General features: G+C 42.0%; 1 protein-coding gene and 1 long non-coding RNA gene across 2 annotated transcripts in view; both read right to left on the reverse strand.

Annotated features, from left to right (window-relative positions):
• LOC111271248 (uncharacterized) overlaps positions 1-21,638 on the reverse strand; it is a 29,261-nt gene extending 7,623 nt beyond the window's left edge. The window contains exons 1-2 of the mRNA XM_022851926.2: positions 20,830-21,638; positions 23-217 (exon numbers count right to left, since the gene is read on the reverse strand). Of these exons, the coding sequence (XP_022707661.1) occupies positions 23-217; positions 20,830-20,853 (219 nt within the window). The 5' untranslated portion in view covers positions 20,854-21,638. The remainder of the gene's footprint in view (positions 1-22; positions 218-20,829) is intronic.
• Positions 596-7,134, reverse strand: LOC147752019 (uncharacterized). Its single transcript, XR_015315247.1, has 3 exons — positions 6,784-7,134; positions 5,626-6,402; positions 596-2,012 (listed from the first exon to the last, which is right to left on the reverse strand). It is a non-coding gene; the product is annotated as an uncharacterized LOC147752019 (long non-coding RNA).
• Positions 21,639-24,463: the final 2,825 nt, after the last annotated feature.

Here is a 24,463-nt window from a genome sequence, read left to right on the forward strand (position 1 = left end):
ATAGAAATTTGCTCTTTCTTACTGTTCCTCTGGCATTTGACTGAGTTTTTTCCTTTTCAACGACATGATTAATAACCGATTCTCTCGGTACGTGATCTTCCGACGTGGACACTCTGACAGACACCGATGTCGACGTCACGACTTCAACGCCTTCAAGTAGTCCCCCGTCACTTTCTGCAGCGCTCACCGCTAACGCCAGCAAGAGCAAAGCAGTTTCCTGAAATTTAAAATTAACATATGCATTATTATATTTATTATTGTCTTAGACGTACAAATAGGTTTCATCTGTTAGCGTCGTAACTAGCATGTAGCCTGCAGAAACGACGCCGATCCTCCCGTGGGGTGTCTAATAGAGGGTGACCCGCCACCCTCAAGCGCATGCTAGGAGAGTTAGGTACGGACCTACCACTTTTAGCCCCATTGTCCATAATCCGAATTAGATTTTTTCCTTTGGCGTAGTTTCCTTAAATGCCACATGCAAATTACCTGACCCACTAATACGGCCGAATCACTGTCTATCAAATAGCAATTTAATAATTTTGTATTATTTATCGTATATTTGGCCATAGTTATCAAGAAATACGCACCGATCGCAAGGATACTAGCTACATTCAATAGTATTCCCACAATGTAGCAATATCTCACCCAGTAGCTCTTTTGTATTGTGCAGCAGTACTAGGCGCAGCCGAGATACTTCCAAAGAAGACATGACGGACATTCGTTAATTGAATTTCGTTTAGTCACAGATGTTTTTTGAATCTAAGAGCATTTTGCTTTCCGTCGTTATTTCGCTTCTGCCATTACCGCCCCCATACGTTACCCCGTGTTCGTTCGCCGCGTTGGTCTGTCTATATATGCACCTGCTGCCTGTTTACTGAATAACCTGCTTCTGAGAAACGTGTTACTGTTTGAAAAAATTGACGACGCAGTCTATGATATGATAACCTCTTTCATCGACACAGATCGAATGTCCTTTTTAAGTGCCCTGATGCCTGCAGTGGTAAGTGTTTGTCAAGCTGCCTTAAAGGATGTAAAATAAGGTACAATAAAGAGTTGATAATCAAACACAGCCCTGTTATGTAAAAGGTTCATATTTTGGCAATAACGCGAATTTACCGTTTACCTAATTAGAGTACATGTGAACTTTCCATTCTGTATCGGTAGTGACATTCAGCTCCTGTGAAGTTTGAGGAAATTCCCGTTGGACTGAAACTAATTTTAGGTGTTTCCCCAGCTATAACATGATTGACCTTAGGGTGTGGGAACAAACGTTTTGCTCAGCAAATAAGTAACATTTGTTCCTCCAATCTATCTCAGGCCTAACTCCTGTGTAAAACAACTTACACAGTTAAACATAAACTTAAACCTAAATGTCGTAAGTATGTTAATGGATCAATGTTGCACTGGCGCCCTTAATTTCAAATTTCACAGGCACGTAATTGTGTCAACCAGAATTCTCACTTAAAGTTAATTCTTTCTTTGTTGGAACGGACGCAGGCTTCCCGCAAAAACACACTACCGCGTCTCTACGTCTTCTGTGAAACAGATACAAATAAAATGCAATTTTCCCAAACTGTACTGATTTCCTTTTTGGATCTTGGTATAAACATGTTGATTGTGTATCTTCTCGTAAACCCTAGCGAAAATGTTCATTGTGCGACGACAATAATATATTCTATTTTTTTTTTTTTTTTTTTTGTAAGTCACACAATTTCCAAAGGTCAGCAAGCTCTTAAGCTGTATGGTATAGTAATCAGGAGCGGAAATAACCTTGATTACGGTCACTATTTGTTCATTTTTTAGCTTTCGTATGGCGAAGAGCCTCCTTTTCAATGAGACAGAGTGACTCCTATAGCTGTTCCGAGCAAAAATGATTTATTTCAATGATTCAATTATCGGTCATATTTTCATATCATCGTCACGTTTATCAGCAGCAGCTGCTCTACCAGGTTCGACGGCTGTCAGTCACTTATGCGCGTGCATTTACTATGGTATATATTTGGTTAAGTTACCTGAAACAGAAAGAAAGGAAGATTGTTGAAGCAGGAAGATCGAGACCGCTAAATAGAGGTAGAGCAGTTTTTTTTTAAAGGGGAACGTATGTTAAGTATGGGGTACAGTGCACGGAGTCGATTAAGCTACGATAACGGATTTCGTACAGCGTAAGGCGACGCACTAACTGCGGCTGATCACATCTGCCAACAGCAACAAAATAAAGAACCGAGTCCGATGCCAGTGACGAAGGCAATGAGTTTTGAGACTCTCCTTTTTAGCCGCGGTATTCTGCATTACCATAGCAAACCAACTTATCGATGAGCAATAGCCACTGCTGGGTACAGATATGTTTAGAAGTTGGGTTCACTGACCCATTTCCATCTTGTCTCTTCTTTCGTGCGTTTTTTGCTACTCACAACAAAAATACGTCTTTTCTTTACCGATGCGGCTGCTGGCGGCGTAGTCAGTGCCTATTTGTTCGCTGATTCGTCGTTTTCCTCACCGGGGGCTCCTACCCGGGTTGTTTGGAGACGCGTCTGCAGCCGTAGCCGCAGATCGAGTAACAATACCACTAACAACGATCGCATTCACAGTGACCAGAAATGGTCTTGGTGAACATCCATAGGATGGGTTATATGAAGCTACTGCGGGGGCACTGGGCAGCGAAGTCTCACCAGAAGAACAGTTACGTAAGGGATCTGCGTGCCTTACAGGTAACTAAAAAGTACGACTAAAAGCAGATTCTATTGAACGAACGAACAAACGAAACACTCAATGTACCGCGGGCGAAAACTGAAAGGCCTTTCGTCAGAAACTTATAGTCATATATGTAGATATGTAGCCATTAAGCGGTTATCAACCAAATGCGTTCTGTCTAGTACGACATCGGTATTTCTATTTGGTCTTGTCGCGTTTAACTGCTAGTAATAAGCATAATCGTAAAGAAGTGCCTGCCAGTCTGTAGTTACCATAATTTATACTCTTCAACAAATTCATTCATTCATTAATATTAATTAATAATTTATGACTCAAATATGTCGAGGTTACATTTTTACTAATCTTCCCATACACGTATGTAATATCCAGTTTTAATTAGTCATTCTATGAGCTCTTTTGTACTGGAAAATACTCTTGTCTTTTTCCAGTTATTGGAATTCTAATTAAGAGAAAAAAAAATGGAAGTAGTCTCCAAGCAAGCCTATCCTCAGCTTTCGAAATGCAGCGTCAGTTCAAAATGTTTGTTCTTATTCTCCCTATTTGTTTTTGTTTCTGGCCATCGACACATTATTTCACTAATCGTATTACTTTATTGCCCCTCTTTTTGTGAAATAAATTTACATGTAATAAAAACCTATACACTACAAAAAAAACTATACGCTACAGAACGGAGAAACCATTCAACTGACTTCAGGGACTTTGAAGTTCGCTTAAAATGATAAGGTGCTGGTTTGATTTTTGAGCAAAGTTATCAACCCTTTATTCAAATAAAAAAAATCTAGATGATTTTTTGTTGTTTATAATGCACACCATTATGTAAACATTGTTACACGAAAATAGGGAGAACTAATATGATACAAAAAGTTCACACCATAACTGCAAAGCTTTGATTGTGTTATCTTCCAATCACCCTGTGTAAAGCATGTGACAATCACTGAAACACACTATAGCGATTTTCTGGCTAAGGGTCGCCATTGTTTATACAGACAGACCAGACAAACAAATCCGATTCGGTCTGACCGACGAGCATGGGAACACGAGTCATACGCGGCCAGCTCACCCCTACATACTGCGCTTCGCTGACTGGTTGGCTGACCCGCTGATTAAGTTACTGTTAGGTTAAATTAATGTTGCTTGTTTAAGTAAAGCTATTAGCACTGCTGTAACCGAAAAGCGCAGTATTTTCGACCCCCTCCCGCACAACCTTGACCTTTCCCCTTGCTTCCCCTATTATCTCGTCAGGTAAGATACGCTGATTTGGCGGAGACTGTCTTGATAGCGACTGTGGTAGTGGTCCGTGCACGGACCAACTCAAAAAGCGGGAGAAAGGAAGCGAGAGGGTCTTATCGTTAGTGGATTTTCCCATCGCTTTTAAGCTGCGTGATGCTAGTGAGCGGAATAAGGTAAACGATGAAGCAGGTCGCGATTAACGACAAAGTACTAAAATAATCTTCACCGTGAGGAAAAAGAAATATCCCTATGTCGATTCATTGCGGCCGTCGACTAAAGCTGCTCATGTCGTCAACTGACTGCGGACCACTGACTCAGTGATCCGGCGACGAAAAAAGACGAAAATTTTAATCGGACGAGTGGCCGAAAAACGGCACGTTGGAAAACAAAGAGAGGAAGTACAAATGGGCAAAAAAATTAACGGTAACGACGACGGGTGACATTTGCTTGGGTCTGTTTTTGCCTAAGGCGCTATTTGAGACAAGGGAATATTGCGAAGAGCGAGTGTGCAAGTTTTAGCAGTGGAAAAGCGTTTGATTTTATTTCTCGCACCTTTCTTCTGCTTTGAGAACTTGCAAGCAACGAAAGTAACACAGAAGCTTACCAGCATATAAATGTAAGAAAACTTTCAGTTTGAAGAGTGCACTAACTGAAAATGCAGACGGCTTGTTTAAATCCAAATTTCGATTTCCGTACGGATAGTCGATCTTCAATTTGAAATGTCTCCGTGATTGTGCAATGGTAACGTATTTGCTTATTTAAGTTGAAAACGCGTGACGGCCAAGGTTTGAAGAGGGGCGTAAACACACTTCGTTACGTGTTAGCAAGAGTCCTCCGCTGAAGCGACGCTTCGCGGCAATGTTAGATTTACTTGTTTTCAAATCGGCTTACTTATTTAGTCATCGTATGCTGAACCATCATCGGTTTATTGAATCCTTTGTCATTTACTATAACAATGAGTGAATTCATCAGAATCTGCTAGACATAAAAAGTTTCGCACCGATGACCAACAAGCACAAATGGCCCGTAGATGCTTCCAATAGATTTAGTGATGAGATGTAGCTAGAGTGAACAACGGAACGACAAAAGGCGGTGCGTAGGGAGAACAAGCTAGCTGGGCTGCCGAAGTTTTCGGGTCAAAGTTCCGCTTGTTTTTTTTTTCTTCTTTTATATTTTGTTCGTTTTCCTTTTTTCTCGTAATTGTTGTATATTTTGTTCAAGTGCCCTCACCTTGTAACAATAATAGGGATGTCTACAAGGGACACTTCCATTTTCCTCTATAGTGTGTCATTGCAAATTTCCCGCAATGTTACTTTCGCTTCAATCTAATTTGAATTTATCTGGATATAGGTATTTTGTGCCCTGCATCTCTTCTTTGTTATATTGCCACAGCGAACCCGTTCACCCTATCGAGCCAGAAAGTGAGTCAGTTGATTTCTGCGTAACAACACTTTTGTTGCATTTATTGTTGTCGCGCCTCCTCCTACACTTTAGCAACGTTCTGTCAACGACTGTGCTGAATTGGCTTTTGTTATCCAGGAAATATCCAGACCAAAGTACACCAAAGCTCAGAAAAAAAGCAGACAAAAACACTCGCATTATAAGAGTACTATTATAGAAAAGGAGTAGGTCTTTGGGCTGTAATATTTAGAGTACTTACATTTGTTTTGTGCTTAATCGTACCTGTCTTGTATGTTGTCTGCGTATCCGTCGCACGGACGTTGGCAATCAATGGCAGGGGCCACTCAAAACAGTGAACATGTCCAGAGGTTCGGGTAATGGCAAAAATGCCGTCACAGTATTTAGAAGATAGAAGACGCGTACAATTTTATGACTATGAAAAGGAATATGCAAAAAAGCAGAGTAAACTATGACTATTGCAAATGTGTCTAATTACGCATTTCTCCAAGCTAGATCGAAGACAACGGCTGGGTATTCCAGTCTTTGGATTGCTTTTATTCAGATGGCGTTTCGTTGAGCTGCAACAAAGTTCTGCAACAAGCTACCTGCTACCAAGAAAATGATATAGGGCTATATATCATTGAGCTCTTATTAAACTGATCGATCGATTGGCAAAAAGCTTTGCGGAGACTTGATCTTAGCCAGGGACCCAAATTGGTACTGGCAGCTAGCGTGCCGATGCAAATTTGACGAAAATGCCGGGCCGGAAACGCAATCTAGAACCTGTCTTTAAGCGACGATAATCAATTTGCTAAAATGGGCTACACAGATCGGTAATAAGAGCGTTTTTGCTGCATAGCTTTCTTTAGCGTGTCTAATATCAGTAAAAAAAAAAAATATATATATATAATATCATGAATAGATTTGACGCTATACTTTCCATAAGGACACCTAAATAACCATGTATCTGCCAGCTGCACCCACAATTCAATTTCAGTCGTCGTTGTGCCTTGTCTAGTTACCGTTCACGTGGCACAAAATCGTCAGATGTTTAATCACCTATCGTGTCAATGTTCGCCAGAAAAATAGAAAAAACAAAAGTCGTCTATTTATATGAGTATTTCTCATTTGATCGTTCGCAGTTATTATTATTATATTATATTACTCAAAAACACTGCTCTTGTTCAGTAGCGCAGAGAGGAGCGGAACGGCTCCCACTTTATCACCGTCGATTAAATAAGTAAAAATAAGTGTCGAAGTTTAATGTTAAATGTTAAGTTGTCTGTTCGTCTTAGTATAATCTGCAATATGCATATATATGTATATATATATATATATATATATATATATCATCTACACTAGCCTTAACACTTCTCATGATCAGAAATAGTATGAAAACATGCATCAAATAAATTGTAAATAAAATTGAAATACCGTTACCTCGTGAGCTGAAGTGATGATCGGAAGCGTTCTGTTACATCTACTGAAGCGTTCGTAAGCCCAAGACAATACGATTAGAGAGAGTGTCTCAGTCAACCACAGAAAAGGCGTACTCGATGTTAGTAAGCTAGTATATCATAATTGTCAGCACACATTGATTTCGTACGATAATAACGTGTTGGCTCTCTGCAATAACGAACGAGCGAGTGAAGCACGCCAAACAGATATGTAGAGTAAGCCGATGCGTTTTTGAGTGGCCCTAATCCTGACATTTAGAATGGGTTAGAAGTATTGGGCCAGCAAAATAAGCCTCCTAAAAAAACCGCTGAGACGAAGCGTATCTGTGCTATTTTTGAACAACCGTAAGTGACACGTATAAGAGGGGCTCTATGCTAAATGCTTTCAGAACGAGAAAGTTGCCAGCTTTGAGGTTCTATTAAAATAGTATATTGTGTTTCGAATATAGTCGCCACTACTAAAAGGGGCATTTCAGTCAAAAAGCCTGGGACAAATTGATCGGAACTGTCACTTTGTTCTGCACTGTTGTGTTTGAGCGCTTCAGCTTTTGCCTGGTAACTGTAGGTTTCTCCCCAATGTCGGCTTTCGAATGTTCTCGAGCGCGCTAGAACCTGTTTTAGATAACAAAGGGGCATAAAAGTGTCATCAGTTCCTAATAGCAAATCATTTCCAATTGAGAAGTAAATGTGCTATAGGATGGAAAATGGCTCGTAAAGGCCAAAGCTCGTGCCATAGGGAGCTCACAATGGGCAATAAACTCGTCACTAGACGTCTGACATCAGATCACAGATCAGTGCACAGAGCGAATTCGACTATTTACGATGTGGAATGCGTCTTGTTGGTGCGTATATATTCCTGCTCTTGATACCATATAACTTTTGCTGGGTCTCAACCCACTACAGGGCCGCATTACTTACAATGTTACCTGATCTATATAAATTGCGTTATTAAAAACGCAGTTTTTATCTACCATGTGTAGGTTTTAGGATTTTGTGACATGTCAATGTCAAAACGCTAGTGAAAAATAAATCCTCTTGTGGATATTATCTAATATAATAATTAAAATCGCTGGCACATTAGCAACACAATGGGCCCAAGAAAATCATCTATGCACTGTGTTTCTAGTCCGCATAAAAAAAAGGCGGAAAAGCTTATTTTAGGAAAAAAAGAAGCCGAACAAATTTTGCATAGACAAGCGATGTTCTATGCAAACTTTTGTCACAACCGCTCTTCGAAGAACAAAATTAAGACCGTAATTTAATTATCCGCTCTCTTAGGTAGACGTATACGCGGATCTGCACCATAAACCATTTGTAACATTTACATATTGTGATATGTGGCCCAGCGGCGCTGCAAAGCACATGTTATAAATTATTGTTAGAAACAAGTTTTTTCTTCTATTTTTTTTTGTTTTTCTGTGGAAAATGGGCTGGAACGCACTCCGATTATGCCACTGCTATTACTATGTTGTTTATCACGTCTTTCTTATCTTGTTTTTTTAGTACTAGATACTGCGGAGCGCACACTGCTGTTTCTTCTGCGACTTCATTTAATGCCTGATGACTTTCCGCTTATAGAAAATTAGCTCAATTGCTAACGCACACCTTCACGACATGAAAGAAGGCACCGTATTTATCATCCCTACACAATGTATCGTTATAGATCAGTGCCGATCATGACGAACATTATCAGGGAACGGGTGCAACAATATCTATTACTAAACAATATATGGGCGTTCATTTTTCCGCCTTGCACACAGCATTGTTGATGCAGCGCTCTTTCTGTCGTTTTTGCATTATAGATTCATAATAAACAAAATAATCGCGCAGAATTACCATCAACGTAACTATCTCGTAATTGTCCGTAAAGCTGCTTTGATAAAAGAGGGCTAGTACCGATTTTCGCAAGCGAACCCAACAGAAGCAACAGCTCAGAACGCATTACTATATATATATATATATATATTTCACTGAGTGGCTCACAAGTTGACATTGATTTCCCTGTTAGTAGTGTTATTTTATCTGCGCCAATGTTGCTGTTGGGTAATAGAGCCAAGAATAGCAAAACGCGTTCCGGCTGCCAAAAGTCTATCCTCCCAAAACGTGAATGTTAAAATGAAGTCTACAGTGAAGGTAGACATCGAAGAAGCTGACGGAAAAACAACAATAATAACAACTCCTGTTCATTTCGTACTCCGTCTGAGTCAGTTTGCTTGCTAAAATGTAGTAGTATGTAGCAGCTATGTGGAAACGCCCGAGGCGATTACTGTTCTATTTGTTTTGTCTGGGTACATGAGTTTCGCGATAATGCATACAGCTTTCACCCACCATTCATAGCTTTCTTCCGCGCTGGATCAGACTTCGGGACGAAAATGTATCTTGTCCCATCGGGGCCCTCCCAGTGGCCTGCCCAGTATAGACAGACATCGGCTTATGGACCATGCACTTGAACATATACGAGGAGTAACAGCCTAGCGTAACAAACGCGGATGTCGTACGCGTAGTAGGTACCACCAGCTTTGACAGTTTCACCTGCTGACTACTGAGTATGAGTGATACGGTGACATTCTTTAGCCTCTCTTAAATAAGTCAACCAGCTGAACGCAGACTTAGTATATTCTATAGGAACTTTACGCTTAGCTTATTCATCATATGACAATATGGTATATGATCAAAGAAACGAGGACTAGGTAGGTCAATTCACGTGCTAAGTGGCTGATTGAAAATACCGAAATAACGCTAGCGGGAACTTCGATTTTTTTTTCCATTTTGGACAGGTAATTTAAGGCCTGTTAAAGATGAATCATCCCTTAAACTGGGCTGTACTTAGCATATGAACCTGTGGGATAACAATCGTAACAAACTAGTGATAAAAAGTATACTTTTTCAGAAGTAAAAGTCAGCTAGTTAACGGCAGCAGAGAGTTAAGGTAATTGATACGATTAAAATTGCAAATCTTTCTATGAATACTTTTGCTTAGCCAATCATTTGTTTTCTGTGCATGCACTTTTTAATCAACACTACTCAACGAATTAGCAAACCTCGCTATCCAATCTACAAGCGTAAACAGTATTTCTTTGTGCTTATTTATCTCACACGAGAGCTTTGATGTTTCTGATGCCTCATGCCGTTTATATACATGCCTTTTTTTCAGTCCACCAAATGTGGACGCAATAGGGTATACCTACTTACTGTGATTATCCTGTTCCTAATAATACCATTCGGACAAAACTGCTTGGTAGGGCGTTGCATTTGTAGAATCTAGGACGACAAACGACTTGACGCTCACTTGCATTGCCCCTATCGCCGCGGCACTCATCTCGACCATTGCTCGCTCAGTGTACGATCAACGCTTACCAGTAATATTTGCTTAAGCCAACGATAGAATGAAATAATAGCAATAAGCCAGATGAAATGACCGATAAATCCCAATGCACGAACGCCGATCGGGGAGTGTACGAACGATGCCGTTGCTTTTCCCCTTCGAAGGGGTTTTCGCGAGCATCACGCCACGCACCATGTTGATGGCCGTTACCGCTACAGCGATATAACGAGTGCGAGTACCGCTACCGGGACGATTGCGACAACATACTGACAGAAGAGGGAGAGAGGAAAAAACTGGGGGAAGAGGAGCCGTTTCCATACTTTCTTTCCCCCCAGAGATGCATCATGTTACCTTGCTACGCTTGTTGTGCCTGACGTTCGCGCTCACCGCTACTGCTTGTCGCGTTTTCTTGTTGCACCCGCCAACGCCTCTTGGGCTAGACCGCTTTGCCGATCCATGGGCAGTTATCTGGGCAATGTACAGCGAACGGCGGCCAGACCATGGTCCACCGCCGCTGTGCATTGGCGACAGAAGCAGCAACGAAAGCCGGCGCGAAATCTAAGCGCAGATGACACGAACAAACAAAATCATGAGTGGATGCCCACAGTAACAAAAGTAGAGCACTGGACAGATCTAGAGGAATAGAGGCAAGCAAGGCCACTCACCACAAGTAGACAGAGACAGCAGGATAGGGGAAGGAAAAGATGAAACGAGAGAGGGGAAAAACGCGTGGGCGAGGAAGAGGAATAATGCTCTGTGACCGATTCGATTCTAATGATGATGCTGATTTTGCTGACGACTTCTGATGCCTCCATTGCAAAACAGCTGTTACTGCCAGTTCGGTGTTAATGATGATTCTTACGTCGCCTGCAGCTGCGTGCAATAGAGGAGCAAAGCAATAGAAACGATAACCGTGTGTTGACTTCCAGCCGCACAAGTTACCGGCAGCAACATCTGCATCCGTACGAGTTGTAGTGAAATTTGTAGTTAGCCTTCCTTAAACGAAACCTTCCAGTAGGCAAGGCAGTAGGTGTTTCACTGCTAACCAACGCTGTTGTATTTACCTTTTTCTACGTCTCTGGTTAGGTTAATATGTGTGTGTTCTTGAACGTATGTGTTGTGTTTTTTTAACGACCTAATGGTTAAATTCTTGCGCCTCAGAGGGGCCGCAACACTGGCCATGTTGCTGGCACTAGCCGTTATGCCAGAGACTGGCATAACGGCTAGTGCTGCTGATACTGCATTTGCTAGTGAAGGCTGGCGGAACTGGGCCCTCCGTATCGTCTTCGTGGGGACAGGATCTGGTTGCTGAGTTGGATTCCGACCAGGCTTCACTCACTATTATCATGTTGTTAAGATTACACCTGTCATTGCCCGGGCGGCAGATGCCTTAAATACTATGCTAACTTCTAAACGCGGGCCTAGTTAGAGCTCGATGGTAGTAGTTCGGTGGTGCTCGGCCGTCTCCCTTATAATAAAAGCCCTTTCGTCATCTACGACAAAGTTAGATCTCTATAGTTCGTAGTCATCATACATACAGAGGAACGCAGATATTTTCCTATAAAAAAGAACGTTCCTATACGAGCACGACTATTCTGATTTATTATAAAGGCCAGATGAAATGGTTTTGGGTTTGCGATGACTTAAATTGAGATGCTCTTTTAAATTCGTTAGATTTGCAACAATTTTCCTAAGCTAATTCGACCTGCATTATATCGTAGGCACATGCGTATATATGATGTCGTTATGCGCGTTATAATGCGTATTTAAAAATGTAAACAAAGCACAAAGAAGTTTATAGAACAGAAAAGTTCTATTAAAATTGCATTTTTATCCTTTATTTATAGGCATTAGATGTGAACTATGCTCGAAAACTCGAACCAAGTATCCCATTGGAAATTGAACCATATTGTCCACATGTGTTGCTATAATTGAATTTTGAATAACGTCCAGACGATTTTTACGATAGCTTTGTGTTTCAGTATCAAAGTATGTCAAAAAGTATCAAACCGTGGACTTCTCGCTAATCATCATTCTGTGGCGTTGGTCCTTCTTCGATGGCAAACCTCATACGAACGGCAATCGGTCTGTATGATCTCTCTGATCACAATCACCAGGCCTTTAATAACAACGGCAATAAATCAATTGGTCGACAGACAGCGTCTACAATAATCAAGAACATATAACGGTCAACAACAAGCGACAAATCCTCGATACAATAGCCTGCTTTTGACTATCGTACGACGAACAGCTCGAAGGCTTTTGCTGTACATTCACGTTAATATTATGCAAAGTATATTTAATAATAATAATAATTTAATACGATTGAGGGAAGTGGCGCCAGCTTAAACCAACGGTAACTGTCCTGCCAGTAGCGAACAACGCCCGCAGAAAGAAGCAGGTGTACCGATGTACCTTTTAACTCAATGCTATTCCTAATAGTAATCATGTCGTCTTCTACTAGGTGTGACCGTTTTGTGCCGTTGTGTACACATCTGCTAGCCGCATCTCCAAGTCACTGCCGTTAGTAGCGGTCGAAGTAACCAACAAGATGCTAATCATGACCACGTCGATGCCGATAATGACGGTGGTGATTACGACGCTGCTTCTGATGATGATCATAATGGTGAGGGTATTAGTGATATCGATGGCCATTACAAGTGTATCGTAGACAAATATCAGCAATAACAGCTATAACAAGCATAGTTCTTCCGCCTAAAGTTGCTCTTTCCCATGCAGCCTTGCTCCCCTTGCAGGCCCTCGGTCGAGCCCGGTTCGAACTGACGCGTACGAAGAATGATCCACGTCATTTTGGGCGCTGCGGCTATTGTTGCTGACGCCAGCACTGTCGTCGCCTGAGCTAGCGCGAGTTCCTGGGGCCACTGCAACGATCGACAGATGACCACTTGAGCCTTTCTCGTTTCCTTCACTGGCATTGAATTGCGCATTGGGATATTGCATCGCATTCTGTCGCATTGACGTTGAACGGTGGGGAAAACGGCGACAGTAGTAAGTGCACCGTTTTCAACTACCAGCTATCTTATACAGCCATCACACAAGACGAGGAAAACAAAGCGGCACCGACGCGCGCGTCGGAGCGGGCAGCGATGCCGGCTACGATGCTTGGCTGCTTGTTGATTTCTCGGGATTTCGTCGCTTCCCTATCATCTGACGCCTGCCAAAGCAATTCTTTAAAACGGTTTTCTTTGACAGCTCAACTAGCCGCTATGACGTTGGGCATCTGAAACATCACCATAACCAACCACTGCAGCTAATGCCGAAACGGCAACATCAGTAACAACAACAGAAGCGTGCTAACTTGACTCTACAGGTTTATCCACGCTGCCCAGCTCCACTTCGTCTACTTTCTCTTCATGGAAAATATAATAGTAGTGATTGTGCTATCAGAAGTATGGTCGAACTGCTTGCCTCTACCATGGACACGGTACAAACTACAGTTGTTAGCAGGCTGTTGCGACATGGCGCGCGAACCTAGGAAGTATTGACTGGCTGATCAGCATATACAGACAGCGTTGATGCCGGGCACTCGGGCGTCAGGATGAACCAGCACCAGTAAACATGCCTTTGCAGCGCGGTGAAGTCTGCATGAACTACGGGACCATCCGCTAAACCACGACTACTTCAGGGCGCAATGAAACGGAGGAAAGGTCAGTAGCAGCACCATATTTGTTTGTTGTTGCTTCGCTGCCCGGATTTCCTCTAGTATGTGCGTAATTTCCAACCGCCCTGCTCTTCCTGTTGTTTATCCGCCGCCCCACAAATCATCATAGCCATCATGACAAGTTTAACCACGAGAGATATATATATATATCCATATGTATTAAAAAAAGTAAGAGGCCCATTATCTGGTGATAGCTTTTTCGAGCTCTTCTAGGGAAAGAGTGGGGATCGTCATTTTTAGTCTGTGTATATGCGTGCATAGAAAGACGACGATACGAAGGAAAGCCAGGGAAAAGGCAATCAGTCTCCCCCACTGCGTGAAGCGATGTTCACTGATCAACCGCTTCTTCGTCTAGCCCACGATCAGCAGGAAGCGCACTAAAAAGTGAAATCGACGAGAACGCGCGAAGTAGCACGTCAGCGTCAGCGTCAGCGTCAGCAGCAGCAACGTGGCAAATCACGACTGACTGACTGACTCGGTTGGACCAATCGTTTGTTCAGACAGCCGGCGGACGGATCAGGTACCCGACAAGTAGCAATGGCAGCAGCATCACCGCTCAGACTCAACTGATTATATCGCGTTGCCACTTGCGACAGCGTATCGGCTGCACGACGAATTATCGGAGTTTTGCCAGCCCCTCAATCAGGCGGAGGGAGGGGAAGGGGAAGGGGAAGGGGAGGGGGGAATTAACGCTCGAAGAAACTAAAGGCTAGCTAGACTCAGACAAGAGATACGCAGAGCGACGGCGACTGCATGGCTGGGGGGATAAAAGTAAAAGAGGACGAAAGTTGAAATATGGTGATGGGGAAGTGGTATATTTAATTATAAGTTAGTGGAAACTGCCGGCGAACGTCGATAGCGAAAATAAACCCGGCATTTCGATGACGACAAAAACGACGACATTAAATGCTGTTACTCAATGATAATCGTTGACTGGTTGTATGGCTCAGAGCTAAAGTCAACAACGCGGGGGATAGGCGTTAGTACCGAGAAGAGACATGCTAGGGGATATTTCTAATTCCGCGTTGATGACCATATTAAACTTTTAACGGTAACGATCTATAATTTGGTAACGTAAGGGTCAATTAAACGATAAAAGGTTATGTTGTTATATGGCTGAACGCTCTGAAAGCTTTGATTTTCTCCACAATAATTCAACCGAGTTCCATTTCGTAAAGTAGAACATAACCCGTCCTGTTTCCCACGTACAATGCACGTTTCACATGAAGTCAAACACCGGCATTTAGTATTATCAAATTATGCAATTGTTCCACATCGAGCAGGCCGTCGACAATGAATATACGTATAGTACTTTCTTGAAATCAAATGTTTTGATGTTAAAGGAAGGTTCCGTATACGACAACTTACGTGTGTATACGAGGACGCAGGCAACACTTCGAAAAACATTTTGCGAAAAGTTTCAAGATGATTCGAGAAAGCTTTTTCCGACCGAATGCGTTATACTGGGCGGCGGTGATACGCAAAACAGCTGGAAGATGACTTGGGTTATAGACATGTAAACGTTAATTGTTTAATTAGTATAGTACTAAATATATCCGCAAGGAAAAGTGGATCTGTTGCAACAACTAGCTGGTTAGCCCGCCAATGCAGACGTTTTTTTCCGGCCATGCATGATATTACTAATATCATGAAGCATGACATCTGACGATTGTTTCATTCTTAGCAACACTTTTGCTCCTGTGTCTAATTCACATTTTGACAGAAAAAAAGTAGTTCTGAATAAGTCTACTTGGCTATCAGATTCAGACGCACATACGCGCGCCATCAGATATAAAACAGAAATAATTTTTACAGTAAGCAATCGCGGAAAGATAGTTTGAATTGCTAACGCCTCGGAAGGTAATCCAGTTCGTGACTTATCAATCTACCCAGCTGTTTACATTGCCGAAATCAGTCCGATAAGCCAACAATGTTGAAGAGGCAATGACGCCCATCTGGTCTTGCTATCTAGACACTCACTCGGATTTTGGATAACGTGTCCACAGTGGCGAGGCCGTAAGATAATCTGTCTGTGAACGTCTGACACCCCCAGCGGAGATAGGGAGTGTGCCGCCCAAATCGCCGAAGTGAACCTTCCCTTTTTTCATTTTTGTGCTTTCTTGTCGACTGAAATAGCTGAAGTACACCGTTGATAAGACGACGCAAGCAGCATAACTTTCTCTTTACATGGCTATTACTCATTGCATTCTAATTGGAATAAATATTTTTCTATTCCTCGAACACGCACGTTAAATTCGGCAGGATACAGCATAAAACGCGATTAACATTGCCTAAAGAATGGGCAAGCAATACGATCTGTACGGAGGCGAAATTTTTAGTAATAACTTTTGGCAAAAATGTTATATTTATAGAGTTATTTCTTATCAGGCAGGGTTTCCTCCTAGATTTTCGTTCACAAGGACCAAGAAGATTGTTTGTCTACTACAAAAGACGATAATCAAACAATCTCATAGGTTTAGTTGAATAATGGACGATTGGAGATAGTAAGGATATATGAATTAACAGGCGCAACGTGCCCGTATAAGAAACAACGTTACGTTTTGAAGACAAAGAAGTATGTGGCGAAGATTTAAAAATTGGAGCGAGGCAAGCGCGTTCAATACAATATTTTTAGTTTGAATCATTTCAAGTCGATCGTGTAAGTCGTAAGTTACGTGGCAGACAGCTGGGGCAACTTTACAAGCTTTACCTTTTAATTTGTTCGCATATTGATTTCTAGCAGCTTATTGTTAAATTTGATCATCCTATTAGGCGCAGTAGTAATGCCACTAGGGCAAGGACTGTTCAGTAAACGGGACCTGAACCTGTGAGTATCTAAACATGTGGGTCTCGGGTAAGTTACAGCGATATGTTTCCACCAATATTGGTCGAGCACTTATAAGCACAACGAGGTTGACATAGTTAAAGTTGATTCAGTAGTGTGATTTTAACTTGATTATATTAATAGTTAGACAATTCTGTAAAATAATTAGCTTTAAACTAATTTCGTTGTTTTGTATAATACATCGAAAGTATGGCAGGTCCATCTGCGAGAGATCGTTGATGGCATGCTTTGATCGCCAGCTCCTTTAAGCTTGGTCTAGCGATTTACTAGGCTCTCACAGCGTTGTTGTCACGGCTGCAGACAATCCGTTTCAACGTCCTGGAGACGTCTAGGCTAAAGGTAACAACAGCGCCCTTCTACATTCGTTTTTCGTTTACAGTTGTCCATTAGCATGACGGTGGCCTAGTGAGGTTCAGACCTTACAAACATGAATATCTTAAAAATCAAATCGGTATATAAATGCGTCGATGCCGCTTTTAGCCGATCAGAATAGCTGCTGCTGCTGCTTCTGCTGCTGACCCCACAGTAGCTGTGATGTCAAAAGGAAGAATATCGGCAGCGGCTTGCTCTAGCCGTGTAAACGTTTACAGAAGATAATACTTGTTTCGTTCGTGAATGACATTTGCGACCCGCATGTACAGCCTCTTCGGCCGGTCTTGCGTGTCGTGCAACGACACTGATCCGGCGACGACGAAGACGGCAGCCATCTGAATCTGCAAATATTCCTTCCTTTTTCGTCCTCGACATTTGACTTTATAGGCAGCATCACCATTGTAGGCTGGATTTTTTTCCGTTCATTTCGTCGTGGCTTAGTTTGTTTGATATTTCTGCGTTCGTTTCTCAGTTATGTGTGGATCGGCCAATCACTTCTCGCTAGTGGCATCGCGACATTTGCTTCCGTCGGCTGCGACAGTAGCCGACAAGGGGGTGAGAAGACCCCTACGAAGATTGAGGGAAGCGCCAACTCTTATGAACTCGTACGCCGAAACACGCACACCCATAGACATACGAGAATGACTTGTTTGACACGAGCAGTAGTAACCACGATAGAACACGCACTAATGCCTGTTACTATCAACATTAAGGCGAGCGACGACATTTGACGCTGAGCTGAAACACTTTGGCCGCTTGTCTGCTTCCTGAATTAGTACTGCGCGAACGTTTTGTTGCCTCTGACTAAAGTCAGTATATCTGACAACGGTTCCGTAGGTGACATGTGGAAAAAAAGTCCTACTGCTTTGTCCTTCGTAAATCGTTGTTCAGCCTTAAAGCTCGATATCATACTTATATATCTAGAACTAATTTCGCACATGGCGCCAATATTGCCGCCTGTGTAAATAGAAAAAAAATATATTTATGTTTTTAGGGCCTGTGATTAATATTTCGGTATATAGTTATTAGTAAATAGTCGTAAAAAATACAACGTAAATATTCAATAGAACGTGTCCTAGGTTACAGTTTTCTCTAATATCCTTACTAGTTAGTCTGATATGAGAGGCTCCAGTTTTCTATGCAATATTTTTATGGAACGTTGCAACCAGGGACCTTTGAGTGCTCGAAACAGAATTGATTACGGACGACCAATTTAGCACAACTCAGACAGAACTGGGTCCGACGCAACTATACAAATTTAGGTGTTTAATATTAAGAAATTACTGTTTTTTACATTATCAATGAACTTCCTCCTCTGTTAAGAGTGCTATTAAAATCCATGACATGCGTTGTATTATAGTAAATACACGAGTGATATGGATGTGTTTCCCGATGTAGAAAGTGCAGTAGATCATGAATGAAGTTGAATATGAAAAATTTGACCACGATTACGTTCTGGACATACCGTGGACGTGAAGTTCGCACACGAACTTTCTCATACAAAAGATGAAAGTGTTCACCCTGAACCATTACCTGGCGAAGTGTGGATGTAATTTTCTCGATTTCGTCGTAGATTCTACTTATGTGTCCCCATTGCATAGTTTCATTTGTGCTACTTTATTCCAATGGAAAATATTTACTGATCTATTTTGTCAACGTTGCCATAACCAAAACTACAATCAGCAACCTTTATAAGAATATACTCATAGGCATAAAGTAAGATAACTTGAGCACGGTTGAGTTATCTACCCTTGTCGCTGGCCTAGGATCGTTAGACCCCTTGCTGGACGGCAACAGCTGCGGTGTACAACAACGCAAATGCCGGTCGCAGGACACAGTTGGCTTGCATGTACATACAGATATTTGCCCCATCTAACAGTAGCAGCAAATCGAAAAAATTGTCAAAATCAGCGTTACATACTTCAGTTAGAACGAAGACGAACATCGTGTTCTTAGCAACTCTAACAATAACAGCAGTCAATATGGCTGATTGTCGTTTCTATGCTAGAACCTTTTCACTGCTTTTTTACCTGTCCTATGCTCTCTCCGCGGTCATGTATCTACTTGACATTTTCTCGCATACGGACACCACCAGAGACAATACTTTTTGCTTGTGCTGGAATAGTATCCCGTGGCACAACCATAAGCACAGACTTACGGGAACATCAATAACGCGCCTATCGGCGCCGGAAATCAGAAGGTCATTTTGTCTAAGACTAGATTGTCACTAATGCTTTATACTTGACGATGATTACTAAGATCATTATTAGTATTACAACTCGGCGTTTGCACTACGGTCCATGCGCACTCGTGCAGCAACTTATTATAAAACACAGCATATGCTGGAACTTATTTATCTAGAATTATACTCTACATATTTTCAAAAGAGAGTAATTTCTATACTACTTCCAACAGTAATCTTCATTTTAAGGTTGGTCTGAAAAAATGCGTTCGTCCATCATATTTTTTAAACGTTTCTATTTATAAGTTCACAACAAGTTCCACTTTCTTTTTTAACTGCTAAGACATTTACGCCGATCATCGCGTAAACCGTTAGCACTCGCAACGAAGTTCAGGGTTCTCAGTGTACTTTGCTCCGATGTCGCCCATAAAAGCTAAATAGAAAGGACAGGAGCAAAGAGAATTTGCCCCTCTGAAACAATGGACCCATCGAAAGTTAGCCACCCTATCGAAAGCTAACGACGATCCCTGTAATTTTTCTGTTTACAGCCAGGTCGCTTAAGCTTAATTAAGCTTGAAGTTAATTAAGCTAGCTATGAATGCCAACAGGGTACAGATAGTGTAGGAAAACGTAGCTTCGGTACGATGGCATAAAGTGTGCAACAAGGTGACAATAAATTGCAGCATAGATCAATTTGAGTTTCGACCGTAGTCGAAGCCATGCCCTTGGCAACGAACTTGGTCTACCGATTTATCTAAAACACTAATTAAGAGAACATAGACTATTACCGAGCGTAGTTCTACAGCAACCGACAGCATATACAGGAGAACTGTCTCAAATTTTTTGCGTCGTCAAAGTTTAAGAATCTACCGAAGGATATACTGAATATATATACAAATGCCTTAAATGAATGCAAACGTACGCCAACTGAGGTCGCGCGGCTAACGTAGTAACTGTGACGTAGAACTCGTGGGCGGACGAGGACAAAATGTTATGCAATAGAGTTGCCAGAAAAACACGGTTATATGTCGCTACTAGTGTATCTGACAAGGCTTGCAGTAGAGTGTACACATAACCAGCAAAATTCCCAGGCTCTCTGTTCTGCCATTTTAAAAATACACGTGCAGAAATAAGCGGAGCCTTCGAGCTGTTTTCCCATAAACAATTCTTGATTCTTTGCATTATTACTACTACCACTTTCTTGATACTGCTACCAAACGTCTTAGTTTAACTGACATCGTGTTCATTGGGTGATTACTTGGTTTCTGGTTAGTGCGCTCCACTTTGACAGGTTTTTTAAGCTAAGCGGTATTTATCGCATGAGCTTGTTACGTCTATCGGTACTGTAATAAAATGTTATTCTCAATTTATATTTTTGTATAGAGCATATTAGCTACGTACATCGTACTCAATGAGCCAAAGGAAAGCATAATACCGGACACGCCAATTTAAGTGTCGTAAGGTTGAGTAACGGTGCGCTTTCTTACAGTTACGGTATCTTTCGATTTCTTTATTCTTTCGTCTTAATAAAATGTATGGAAGTCTAATGACGGAGATTTAATCGATAATTAAATTTGCTTTTTTGTTTTTAAGCGACCAAAAAGGCAAACTAGTAAGACGTACCTTTGGCCTGCACGCCACCCTCATCCTGTCGATGTGAGCGGCCGAAAAATGTCCAGAACTGCTTCTCGACTTCTGCACGCCTCCTCGTGACTCGTACTACACCACACTTCTGTCGTGCTACACACTCACTATCCTTTTGAAGCACTTCCAAGTTCGCTAGTCTGACGTCTCCGTCGGCTTCTTCTGGATCTTCACCGTTACCTTCTGTCTGTGGGCCGTAAGTTGGGGTTATTTTGAACGAGATGTTTAGGCTTCAACGAAGTATGTTCGCTTTTCTGTTTTGTGCATCAATACGACTTCTCGTAGAGAAAGGGAGAACTGCAACGACTTATAATTGTATTAGCATTTGCGGCAGAAATAGAAATTGTTCGTGTTTTTCTTATTTTTTTCTGTTCGTTTCACAAAATTCCGGCGACCGTCTCGGGCCCCGGACTTCACTACACTGACAGTCCGGGCCCGGCTTCGCATGTCTTACAGCTACCTCCTTTCCATCGCACGCCACTGCCACCAATTCGAACGAGGGTTTTGCTTCGGGTGTTTGACGGTAGCGGCAGGCAGCAAGCCCTTAGCGCGGAAGATGCTCCGTCTGTCTGCGCGTCCGCCTATCGGCCGCTCTGTTAGTGCCGTCGAAGTCGGCGATCAACCGTACCAGAGGCATCGTTGTCCCTGACGGGCAAAGGATCCGACGAAGACCGCAGCGTCGGCAGCATTCAGTCCCTCAGTGCATTAGGCCACAGCACACGATAGCTGTTTGTACAGTTTCCACTTCGTGTGTCGACCCCCTTCTCTTCTACATGCGAATTCGTAGTAACGCAACGAAGTCAGCGGGTGCCCATTGGTCAGTGAAGACAGTGAATCGCCGCATCAGCGCTAGCTAGCTAGCGCGATCCGTAGCTTACGGAGACCATGTTTACCCCAGCTATATTAGATAAAGAGGCTTTCTTGAGCTAAAGCGGCGGCTGATAGATATGTCAGACGATTAACACTCAGAGTGTATGAGTTGGAGCATTCTAAAGAGAAAAACGAGCTGGGTGAAAGTTGGTAAACTGGGCGGGCGTGGAAGCCCAACGGGCTCAAACGTTAGTTTGAGAGCATGTTACAAACATATTTGTCGAACAGTCTCTCCAACGTTAAATAGCAGAATAACGTACAGTTATTGCTCGTACCAGAAATGATTACTACCGGTTAGTGTTTGATAGGTCTATGCGAAAAGTACGCTGTTCGCCGTAAATGTAGTTATTCCACACACTACACCGCTGCACGGCACTGGCTCTTAGAACTTACGACTAACTCAAACGTCTATCAAGTGTTTTACAATTAATTTTATCAAATGGACTCAATGTATAGACGGGTAGGATTATGATTTGTTACATTGTTGGATTCACAGGTTTGGTTTAACCGGCAAAAAATCTTTTTGGCCCGTTTCGCAGAGTTTGGCAGCTAGGATCTACTTAAAAATATAGCAAAAGCTAGAGTAAGAAACTTTAAGCAGAGCTCAAGTCTGTACTTTGAGCGCTATTGCGCATGAATTGTGACATACGCCATCTTGCAGTGCTAGTAACAGTCATAATCGTCAAATTACAGACACAGAAACTGGATGATCCACGGGCGGGCTTGGCAATGGAATAGATGTGCTGAAGACGTGTGCGCCGAGTCCAAAACTATGGGGAAAATGCGGGACTCTTTGTGAAAATGCACGCATATATATATATATATATATACATGTTATATTGAAACGCGGCCGCACCACCGGGCAAATAAGTCGCGCGCTTCAGGACGCATGCGCCAGCAGTGTCTCGGTCATACTGCACGTGGTAAATTGTTTAGCACGGTTAAATATCGCAGTTGTTGTCATAGGTTTTATCAGTAAAAGGCCTATTGATTACGCTTGCCGTGTTGGCGAAACTTGTGTCATATGGGTTTAATCGCGCGAGGACTTCATCAAAGGCAACGTGACATCACGGTACCGATACACACACTCATATAGTAAACCTTCAAAGAAGAAGGGTTTTCATATGATGATCGTCAAGACGCCCGCCATCATCGTCATCATCATGCCTTTCGACAATGAGTCTTTTCCATTTGGCGCAGTTATGATCGTACCCGATTCATGTATAGAAAAATACAAAGAGCATACAGAAGTGAATTTATCGAGGGATGAAATCTAACGTTTTGGCAACATCGACTAACGAACAATATATACACACATTAGTTTATGACCCTTAGCGGTTGCGATGACGTTTAATTACTCGATAGAATAGAAACCACCAGAGCTATGTGATGTAATAGAATTTCTATGTATCGCACCTGGTGACTTCAGTCTCCTGTTGCTAAGGCGTTTGTTTCCAACGCACACGTCTTCGTTGTGTGGAATCAAGATCGAACAGCATTTCTATAGTAAATAAAGTCAGCTCCAAAGAACATTACGTTACAACATATTGCTAATGAAGCTATCCATCGTTCTTAATGTTTTTCTTTACGCTTATAAACTAGCACAGATACATAAAAGAAACTTATTTAAAAAAAAAATGTCGTATTGACGGGACTAGTTCTCTTTGAAATGCATGCCCCACGACATTGAATACGTAACGTGGGCATGTCGTGGACATAATAATAATAATAAGATAGCCTGCTCGATTCTGACTAATAGTCTACTAGCGACTCTACACGAAAACTACCTTATCCTAGCGGCAAAGATTTGATCCTTAGGCGCTACTGACCCCGGAAATCATTAAGACACGCAATATTTCGGTGAAAGTCGCAAATGACGTTACTTTAACGTAAAATAATGAAGCATTCCTTTTGACGCTTTCAAAAGTTGTATTTCGTCGTATACAAATAAATAGGTGCCTACCCACTAATCTTCTAACCGTTAATTTATATCGCCGCTTCGCCGTACAGCGTTTATTGCCGATCTTCGGCTCTACGATTTTCCGTCCATAAAAAGAAAATGGAATTTGTTCATTGAGGAAAGGACCTTTTCAATCAGAATGCAGATGGCTAATGAGTGAACAAATCGTTATAAACGAAACGTAGCCAACTCCATTTGACATGATTTGAGCTGCTATCCTTCATAGAATGCATAAGAAAAAAAGCTAGGACAAAAGAAGGCTTTTTATGCTTTTCTGTTGTATCAACGCGTTCGTTCGACACTGGTAGAGAAAAATTAATTTAAAAAATATTTTCATACGTGTGAGTAATACATTGAACTAGTCCTGTTGCCGAAACTAGATTATGTTCCTTTGTCTAATGGCTAAAGTACGACGAGTTTTCAGTGATCTCGATAGTGGTGCTTTTGGCAATACGTTTCAGGCGGCTGGTTTCCCGCCATAACAAGTTTAAGTTAGGATTATTTAAGAAGTTGTTCAAGCAAGTGGATTCAATGTTCGGCCATCGTACCAACTAACTTCGAAATCGCTGCTTGAGCCTCAATTTTTTTCTTATCGTTCACTCATACGCAAGGTACAGTTAACAGGAACTGTCACGTGTTTCGGCGTTTATTGTGTTTTGAAAAGTTCTGTCGTCGTGGCAGCTTTATGCTGTCCCGCAAGTGTCCTGGTTAACCGATACACGCACACTTGTGCAAGGTCAGCAAAACTTCACTTAGTTACCAAGATCTACACAATTTTATCTT

The sequence above is a fragment of the Varroa jacobsoni genome, unplaced genomic scaffold (genome assembly GCF_002532875.2).
Source record: "Varroa jacobsoni isolate VJ856 unplaced genomic scaffold, vjacob_1.0 contig00447, whole genome shotgun sequence".
NCBI lineage: Eukaryota > Metazoa > Arthropoda > Arachnida > Mesostigmata > Varroidae > Varroa > Varroa jacobsoni.